The sequence below is a fragment of the Phaseolus vulgaris genome, chromosome 3, assembly GCF_051622355.1.
Source record: "Phaseolus vulgaris cultivar YP4 chromosome 3, ASM5162235v1, whole genome shotgun sequence".
NCBI lineage: Eukaryota > Viridiplantae > Streptophyta > Magnoliopsida > Fabales > Fabaceae > Phaseolus > Phaseolus vulgaris.
In genome coordinates, this window is record NC_143500.1 from 8,908,339 (window position 1) to 8,919,233 (window position 10,895).

At 31.5% G+C, this 10,895-nt stretch overlaps 1 protein-coding gene across 1 annotated transcript; it reads right to left on the bottom strand.

Moving 5' to 3' along the window:
* Window positions 1-309: 309 nt before the first annotated feature.
* Window positions 310-802, bottom strand: LOC137806484 (transcription factor PAR2). The gene has a single exon (XM_068606624.2). It carries the CDS (start codon window positions 651-653, stop codon window positions 438-440), a length of 216 nt encoding a protein of 71 aa, XP_068462725.1. The 5' UTR covers window positions 654-802; the 3' UTR covers window positions 310-437.
* Window positions 803-10,895: the final 10,093 nt, after the last annotated feature.

Consider the following 10,895-nt stretch of genomic DNA (forward strand, 5'->3'; position numbering starts at 1 on the left):
GCCCCAAATTTAATTAAATGTGTAATAATCTGAAGCCTGTTCTAGAAAAAATGTGGAAGTGAAAAGGAAGAGGCTGAAACGAAAGTAGCATACATCCCAAACACCATCAAGGTAAAAAGCGAAGAAAGAATTACTGAAGTAAAACAAGAAAAGAAAATGAGTGGAGTCCGTGGGGGAACAGTATCCATTGGTGGTGGTACCTTCATTGGTGATTTGTGACAGTGAGTTCAGAAGAGTGATGGTGTTGATTTGAGGTTGTGTGTGTTTGTCTGATTTAAATTACACTATACAAAAGCATGAGGAAAGGAGTAATAAAGGCACCATAGGCATTAATTGGTAAAAAAAAATAGAATAGATGAATACATATAAGAACAATAATCATACAGCTTCATATAGCACTGCCTCACTAGCTAGTAAATAATGAATCATCATCATCATCAAGCATTGAAAACCTTGGAAAGAGCTTGCAACACATTGAGTTGGATCCTCAATTGCAAGATGTGCTCCGCCGTCTTGAGGAAAAGCCGGTCGGGGTTCATTCCGGCGCCGCCGGGAACCAGCCGCTGCAGCTTCTTCATCCTCCTCTCCACACCCTCTTGCCTCCTCCTCCTCCTCTTCCCCCACTTCACCTTTGTCATGTCCTTGCAACCCATTAATTTAGCACAATTTTGTGTCCCAAAAGGAAGAAAATACTAATAAATATGATGGATTTGTCTAAACGAGAGAAGAGGAAGAAAGGAAAGAAGAAAACAATGATGGGAGTGGAAGAGAATTGCATGGAATGAGCAATGGGGGAGGGCTTTAAATGAATGGAGAAAAAGGCAAAGTTTCAAGAAACGGGCCATGAGAGCCGAGCCGAGCCGAGTTTTTAGCGGCTACCACGCCAAACAAACATAATAATAATATATTATTATAATAATTATTATTATTATTATTCACGTACACATATATATATTTTATGTAATACGAAATAATCTCGCTATTTATCCGTTGTAGGTTATTATGTGTATTATGCGTGTGGATTTTGGAGGGAGACTCGGTTATAGTTTGGCGTGTTATGGGCCGGTGGGCCAGGCCCACGTTGGCGTGGAGCGGCCCACGCACGTGTCTGTCAGTGGCTGGCGCCAGCCAGATTTATGAACGGCTTGCGTTGCATACACGTGTCCTAGTAATCCTCGAATCCCGACAGTTGTTCGCTCCTGTCACGGGATCGGATCGGTTGCGTCATGCCCCATCGTAAATCCGAGTGTGAGTCAGCAAATCGTGCGGCTAACGATGGTCCTGCGATGGACCCCACGCGTGAAATTCGGTTTCCCACGTGCGGCCTCACATGGCCTTGTTCTTTCTCGTGTGTTTTGGTGAGGTCCAACCAAATTCCAGAACACTTCTCTTCACCAGAGACTCACTCGCCTTCGCCAGCACCCACCATCATTCGTCTTTTCATTTTTTCTACTTTCTTCTTTTCTTCTAAAACTAATCAAATAATATTCACTCAGATAAATAAACTCATTCAAAATTTACTCTTCTTTTCTACAAATTTAATCTCTTTAACTAATCTTAATGTTTACATTTTCTGAAAGAAAAAACAAATTAAATGTTTATATATGTTTCTTTAACAAATTAACTCGGTTTATTTTTATTAGTATAAAAACTTGAAAATAAATGTTTTATTTTTCTTAACTAGTAACATTTGATTACTTAGAAACATTTAGAACAACTAAGGAAGAATCAAAATTTAAAATCCATGGATGATGTAATCAAAATCTTGAGGTCATGGTCCACTCAAACAAATTGGGAAAGGCTTTGATCTATAATGTTTGGTTGCGTAATATTGTATGCTCTCAAACTATAAATAGTTATATAAATTTCCGTTATTTAATTAAATGAGTCCACCTTTTTAACACATTTTCTGTTTGGTTCTTTAATTAATTAGTATAGAAATGCCTTTTATATTAGATGTGTAACCAACAACATATAGTTGTTAAACTTAAAAAAAAAACTCATAATTAATTTAATTGAATAGCATCATCTTTTGGCTGGCTAAGTTTAAATAATATATATTTGAAAACGTTAGTAGTTAAAATATGTAGGAAATTATTAACATATATATATATATATAGAGAGAGAGAGAGAGAGAGTATATTATCATTGGATCTCTCTCTATATTTATCATTGCTAGTGGTTACACGAAACCATGTGTGATGCAAATTAGATAGAATATTAAGAAATGAAATGTTGTGTATTAAAATATGAAAGAAATAGGTATTGTTATTATACAGATACATTTTTTTTTTTAATGTTATGGAACCCCATTATTATTTTAACTTTTTTCTAATTCCAGAAAGACCACATTGGATTTAGTTGCCTCTACTTTACGTCTCTTGAATTGATTAATTACATGGGACCAAACTAGCCTGGCTTCATAATTATGAACGATTTTTAGCTACATTTTTTGTGATAATCTAATTAATATTTAATACGATTAATTAGGCCTTGCAGAATCCATTTATTATTCCCTTTTCCTTTTCGGATAACCAACAATTAGGTATAAAAAAACTCTAGCACAACATGTTATTAGGACAGAAATCCGAATATAATTTAAAAACCTCCATTTCTTGGAAATTAGGTAGAAAATGTATTTTTTGAAAAAATAAATAAAACAAAACTAAGCATTTATATATACATGAACAGGACTCAAAGCATTTAGGACACCTACGAGACATGTAATAATAAAATCACCATGTTTAGGTTGTTGAGACTTTTCCAGTAAATATATTAATTATTATAGCCTTCAAGAATGTTTTCAAATATTAACTTTTCTAATGCTATGAAATTAACTTGTTTTAAGTAATTTACACCTATATGAGTACAACACATCCCAATTCCCTTATTTTTGTTGGATCAGTTTATGTGTGAGTTATGAATCATGGGTATTGAAATTTATATGCTAAAGATGTCTATGATTGAGTTAATAATTTGTGTCCAAACTAAACTAGTGAATGAGTTAGTTACTTTTCATTAACCTGTCTCTTTAAAACATACTATTTAAAGTTATAGTTATTTATCTTATTTACTTATCATTTATTTATTTATTTATAAGGTTAGTTGTTTTTACTTCACCCTTTTACCTTTTTACATATTTAATCTAGTTTCTATCCATTTATATGTTATTTTTGGTGAGATTTTTCATAAAAACCGTAATACTTACCACAAGCAAAAGCAAGAAGAAAAAGTGTAAAAAAAACAAAGATATTCTAATTTAAATAAGTGTTTGATGATGCTTTTTTTTATAGCATTTGAGTAAAGCGTGAAACACAATTTTAAAGTGTCATGTCGTTTTATAGGACAACGTGTCGTCCTAGACTAACGTTGTAACTTAGGCAAAATGTCAGTCGCCTAAATGACATAACGTCTCTATTAAAACTTATCATTAGATATGAATACCCTCGTTAATGCTTATAAGAATTCATATTGATTCATAATAATTATAATTACACTAAGCTCAACCCATCAAGTTCTATAAATAATCGTAAAGTCTGACCTGAAGTTAGCTGTGAAGTTAGCTGTGGAAAAACAATCAATTATCTAAAGCTCGACCCAAAATATGACCAAAGCTAAAGTTCAAAATAAAGCCTTATCACCCGGTTCCCAAGTTTGGGAACTTGTGTACTACCCAGTACCAAAAAATATATTATAATATTACCCACCTTGTAAGACAAGATGAAACCACGTGCAAATTCGAATAACTTGGAATATCTTGAAACTGATTCTGTTACAACCGACTAATCAACTCAATATTTGATAATAAATTAATCAATCAATATTTGATAAGAACCTAATCGGATATTAATCTAGGCTCAATAGCATATAACTTTATTCTCAAGGGAGTACTCACTTAATTTTATTCATTCATTCATTCAAATACTCTTATATCTATCTAAACTCTTACTAATTTGATCATCAAAGATTCTTCTACAGGTTGATCATTACTCGGTACTTCATCAACAAAGTTCAACAACCCTTCAAAAGAGAGATCAACTCGTCCAAAAGCTTGAATATCCACTTCAAACATTTTTTAGCTCAAATAACAACAAATTTTTTTAAATATATATATATACTTCTTCATAAATTAATATTAATTTATATATAAATAAATAAATACACAAAGTATGTGAAATAAATTATATAAACTAGTTTATTATGTATTATGAACATTTAGAGATAAATTAGTTATTTGTTATTCGTTATAAATTATAATACCGTAGTGTCATTATTATTCAATTTTATATTAGTTCCTATTGAGACTTAACAATCCACTAAAAAGTTCCTAATTTTTTTTAAAAGATTTCACCATCGAGAGAAAGGTTTCTATTCATTCATATACGTGGATAAAAAAAAATTTACAAAAATTATTTGCACGGATGATGTATATTAAAAGTAAAGCACATACATGCACTATTAACTTTGAAAATTTGCATTCATATAAACGCCCACCATATCTACAATGAAGTATATGTACTCTACACCTGTTGCATGTGCGTAGAAGTCATACCCTAGCTATATCAACAACATTAAAGATTATATATGTGTATTCATTATGAATACAAAAGTATAGGAGGGTGGGAAAGGGTTTATCTAATCTTATCAAATAATTACGACTTTTTTTATAAAATCTTTTCGAATTACTTTCGAATTCACACTCAAATTAATGGATAAGTGGTAAATTAATAAATTACACATTCTTAACTAGTAAATTAGTAAATTAAATAATCGACCATCATTTAAAACTTACTTTGTATTAAGAAGTGAACTTTAAGTCTAACTTATCTTTATATCAGCTTGTAAAGTAAGATTTACATCCACTTATATACTATTATCCTCTTACGCAGAGACTGCAAACTTGTATGTGAGATTATATATTTATGGATGATCCGATAGCAGATGACCTGATTTTTTTATCAGCAATTAATTAATAAAATTAAGATGGGACACTTTAGGGGTGTCTCAACCTTTATACAAAAAAACTTTTAATTTAAGCATTCAACAATAAAACATAATGAGGATAAACTCAACAAACTCTCGTTAGGATAAACTCAAAAATGACTCTGATACCATATTAAGAAGTGAACTTTAAACCTAACTCAATCAAATACAATCAACTTATAAAATAAAATTTACAATCAATTATATATTATAAAATTATAAAATGTTGAAATCTTTATTCGATTTGAGATATTTAACACTTTATATTTTGGACGGTGATAATACAACAATTGGAACGTGCAATTTGTAAGATAAAATAAAATGTTCTCTGTTGTATATATGTAGTAGTTTTTATCATCATTTAGTGTAAAAGAGAAATTATGTTGTTGCAGCACGCTTTTATCTTCTATGTTACCACTTGAAGTACGGACAAGAAGTTAAACTCGTTCGGACTTCTCTTTCTGACATATAATCAGTAGAACTTTATATATATATATATATATATATATATATATATATATTTTGAAATAAATGTTACTCAATTAAAAAAGAATATTTTATTGAAAACTGAAAATAATCTATTTATTTTTTAAAATATAATTAAATTTACAGTCATTTTGAGAGGTGAGGAGTAATTTATAAATTTTTATGTTGAATAATAATGAAAAATTCCTCCATTATTCATCTAAATAATATATTATTTTACTTTTATTTTGTTAATATTTCTTCAACTGAATAATCGTTAAGGAGTGCTATGTATTTTTTATATATATAAAAAAAGTTAAGATTAATCCAATCTCTTATTTTAAAAGGTGAAGTTTGAATCTATTTGTAAACTATATATTTTCATATATGGTAGTTATTTTTTAGTAAATAGAAAAAGTTTGAATATAGTTCCTGAGGTGAAAGAATCTTAACCTTGAAAAGAATAAAAATAAAAATTGAAAGTATCTTAAAATTAGAATATGTGAGTTGAGTGAGGGTTGGAGCTGTAGTAGCTAGCTAGAGCGAGCTGCGTAGCGAAAGCGGTCCCCTTATTAGAAGACGATTTCCAGGGTCATTGAAACCCATGCCATGTGACGGTTGACGATGACATTTGTCCAGAGATGAAGTTAAAAAATTATTACACACAACACAACACATCTAAAACCGAACACCTACATGCTGCGTACGTACCCTAGTACACGCAAACACGACAATACCATGATATATAAAAATGGTTAGTAATTGTTGATATTTGACTCAGTGTGGTTGAGTTAATGCAGAATGCTGAGCCACTGGGGTAAGCAACAGCAGCAACAGTAACAGTAACACAATAACACAACAACAACAGTAACAACAGTAACAGTACTTAGGTTACCAAGAAGTTGGAGAATTCACATGGGTTGTCGCGGCCACTTAACTTACCTACGTAAGAAGTAGTAAATTGAAATGGAAGATCGTAGACTGAGACCCATCTACTTACACAACCCTAGGATGTGCAAATCATTAATAACGTCACAGGCCTTTGCTTTTGTCTCTCTGTAATTACCCTACTTACACATAAATTATCTGCACCCGCATAAATGGTGCTGTTCGAAGTGCGTGTAACGGGCAATTAATTCACCAATTAATTCTTACCCTTTCTTCCAATTCTCTCCCACATTATCATGTGATCTCACCCAGTTTCCCAATATCCTGCCCAACAATTTAATTAATATCTAAACTTATTATTAATTCATTGCCCCCACCCACTTTCACTTTTAATGCCTTCACTTTTCATATAATGCTCTTTTTAATTCTTCAATTCTTTATCACCAACTTCAAAAACATAACTGTTCATTCATGTAACACCACCATATTTTCTTAATCTTCCTCGGATTCAAAAAGGTGCACCGGTTAATACGTATTAATCGTTTTTAATATTGCTTAAAATACTTAGACAAATGCTAACTAATAAGCACTCTAAATAATTCAGGAATTTTAAAGTGGGGTTTTCTCACCGAAAAGTGTTCTTTGATATTATTTTGGCATTTTCAAAGCATTCAAAGATTATTTCACTTACAAAAACTATTTATTAGTTCTTTAAAGTAATGTAATCATTTTCAAGATTTAAAATTTTGAATTCTCTTTTGTCAAGTTCATTCTCGTTATTAAGATGTGATTAAAAAGATTCATATAAGCGAATTGATCTAAACTACATGTTGACAGAGGAAATTGTGTAATCAATCATTGACCTTGTGTATTTAATGTTTGATTATAGAAGATATTATGTATAATAACAAGTGAAGTCTTTTGGCATGTCTTATGACACATCGAAGGGCGAGTACAAGATTACAAAAGGGAAAAAAATAAAATAAAAAAAGCTTGATGACGTATTCATGGTGGTTTCTCAGAAATTTCAACTCCATCGTTCAAATTCACTTTTAAATGTTTTAAGGTTGGAGTCCATTATTGTTAACATATAGTTAGAGACAAAACATGCCTTTTGGGTTATATAGTGTTTCGGTTGTCTGGATATATACCATCATAGTATTTACAAACTTAAGTGATGCATGTTGGGTATTCGATGTCAATTATCACAATTTTTAGGGCATTTGGAGAACAGGATCAATTATCTTTGGGGTCAGTCAGATATTGAACAGTAGTGTATGTTATTATCTTAAAGTGCTTTTAGCCAAATTTTAGTATCGTATGCTCATAGGAATTTGATGTGGATGAATGGCATAAAGGTATGAACTTGATCTTTTTGGTGCTATTGATTTCAGGATATTAATTAAAATAGTTAAATGGCGGAAGACTTGTATCTGATAAATTTTTATTCTTGTTTTGAGGCTTGGAGCAGTTGAACAACTCGAGGCTCATGTTTCATGCCCAAGGTTTTATGACATCTTATAATGGAGGCTACACATTTAGAAGAGTCTCTTTTATTTTTCTTTAGCTATTTGAAAATTTGTATAGAGTAATATAAATTTTATTTAGATTTATTTTTTGGTTAATTTTCATGGGTCATGTATTGGACCTAGTAGAGTGGGTATAATTAGGAAAAAAGGGTGTAAATAGTAAGCATGACATGAGAAGCATGAAGAGACCACCCAAGCAAGAAAGACATGAATGTCCACATGTCATCTGGAGAGGATTTTTCACCAATGAAGAATGACCACTTGTCAACCTCTAATTTGAGAGGATTTGCTCCAATGAGAGGAAACCATTTGTCATCATGGGAGTGAAGAGTTTTTAGGATTAAAATTTGCACATTCGTTGCCTTTAACACTATAAATAAGTGTGTTAGGCCTCTCATAAAAGGGAACTTGAATTGAATAACAATTTTATGCCTAAATGTTGTATCACTTGACTCAAGTTCACTCTATGTTAGCACCAATTTGTGTGTATAGTCTAGGACTCTTTAGAAGTTGGCCTCACCTCTTCTTAACCTCTACTTTCGCACCTCAAATTCACCTTCCTAATTTGACCTATACCTTCATATAGCTTTCACATTGCCTTCATAGAATCCATTCAAAATTATAAACTCCAAAACAAGCAAGGATTCAAGAACGAATTGCATCATGTTAGGTAACTAGAGAACTTATCCTTGTTTGTGTGTATTTTTTCATACCTTTTTCACTTAGTGTAAAGCAATTGAATATTTTGGTCAATTGACTTTTGCTCATTCATTCAAGGCTTGGTGGTTGAATGACTTATTTGTGGTGCTCAACTGGCTTTTTTTTCATTGATTAAAAGCTTTTTGCCCTACCTTCTATTGCTTTATCGTACAAGGATTTTATTATAAGGACTTGCATATGTTTATTCTTTTGGTGTCTGTTTGTGCAAGGATGGTTTATAATCAATGATTTATATGAGGTCTTATCTTCAGTTGATGTGTGGTTTCCATAATTATGCTTAGGCTTCTAATACATACTTCTCAAAGCTTGCTTACTCTTTTTTATGCTTGTGTTTGACAATACTTTTATTTGAGGTTGGTGAACTTACGAGCTTGAGTATTATGTCGACAATGGTCGTGTTGCAATATGTAAATGTGTTAAAGCGAACCAACTCGTCTTATACGAGTCATCTCACCATGGGTTGAGTTAAAAATTTTGTAACCCTATTCGACCCACCACAGATTAATGAATTAAGTGGGTTGACTCATTTAAGCATATTTTATTCTCTAAACTTATTTCATATGTTAATTGGCATACAATCAAAGTGGATCGACTTGATTACCTATTTACAACAGTTCAATCAGGATTCACCCATTTCACTAAATATTAACTACCATTAGGAAGTGATATTACAGAGATAGTTAGTAAAAATAAAAAAAATGTTGACTTATATAATTGGACAGACAAATAAATTAATCATCCAACATTCAAATATTATTTAACAACATCTTAGTCTTAAAAAAGTCAAAGTGTCAACCTATATATAATTAAAACTAGGATATAATTACAATGAAAATAATTATGAAGAGTTGTTGTTGGTGGGTAATTACTCAACTCACCTCCAACTTATCTTGAACCCGTTTAACTCACGGGTTAAGTGAGCTGGGTTCAATTTGACCCACATTTAAACACTATATATTTTCCAATCCAACTCGACTCGAACTTATGGTGAGTCAGATTGATTCCTGGGTCTAAGTCCGTTTTGACACCCCTAGCAAAATTGTTAGGGAAAAATATAACACTCATGATTTTGATTAAGTGTTGAAAACAACTAAATGTAAAACATAATCATGCTGCATTTGTAAGGCGATACTGTTTGTTCAATAAAGAAATTATTTAAGACACAAGAGTTTCTTCTGTTAGACGATGCAACACTAAGTTCTCTTTGTTTACTTATGATGAAACATGGATATGCTATGACGATATGCACCTAGAATTAAGCCAACCTTGTACTACACACATATATATACTTCTTATATGTTCTATGGAATGTTCGTTACTTTCATCTGCCAAGAAGATTTGATCAAGCACAATTCACATCAATGGTCTCTTAGAGAAATAGTTAAAACTGTTTTCTTCAGCAAACTCCTTAACACAAACATATGTCAACTTTGGCCCAACTATCTGCTCAAAACGGTGTGCACTTTTACCAGGGTTTGGTGCAAAAGACTATGAAACCTAGGAAGATAAGTATTGAAAACTATCAAGGGTATTTCATGAAAGAAGCAAAGGGTGATGAGTATTGCATGGAGTGCATCTATTGCATCTGTCACAATCAAGGTCCTTAGACCAAAGGAAAACATTCAAGTGAGTTGAAGTTGCTCAACAACCAGAAATAATAACAATTACATTCTTTAGTGCCCATATAAAGTCATTACATAAGAAGAAGAATAACCTTGATGAAGTTGCACAATACTAAAACTGTGTCAAAATCTTTTGTGCCCAAAATACAAGCCCCATAAAGAACAATGTGAGTGTTCTCGTTACAAATATATCTAAATATTTTCTAAATAGAAACATTTTGAAAAGTTGAAAATTTGTAATGCTTTGTTTTTAGTATCGTGAAATATCTAGGATGAAAATATTTTTAGATTATATTCGATTTGTTTTTACTAATCCATATTGTGATTACTTTTCCATTAGTTTTGTAAAATTATTTTAAGCATAAACAAATTGAAAGATTGCAAATTCAAGCCTTTTATTTTTAGCATCTTGTACTAAAAGGATGAAAATACGAAGATATGGCAAAATCCAAAATTAACAAGGTGTATAAAGGGATTGAAGGTGCACAATGAGAAATGTGCAAGTCGAGCAACAAAATCTATACCAGTGATCTTGTAGAATGCATTTAATATTTTTGGTTGTCTGTGAAATCATATTAATTTTTCACTTTGTGAAGTTATACCCGTGAGCTTTCTTTGTGCTATCTCTAATAATGTTTTCTTTGTTTTTCTTGAGAGTTCTTAATCCCAATGGGAGGTTAAGAATGTG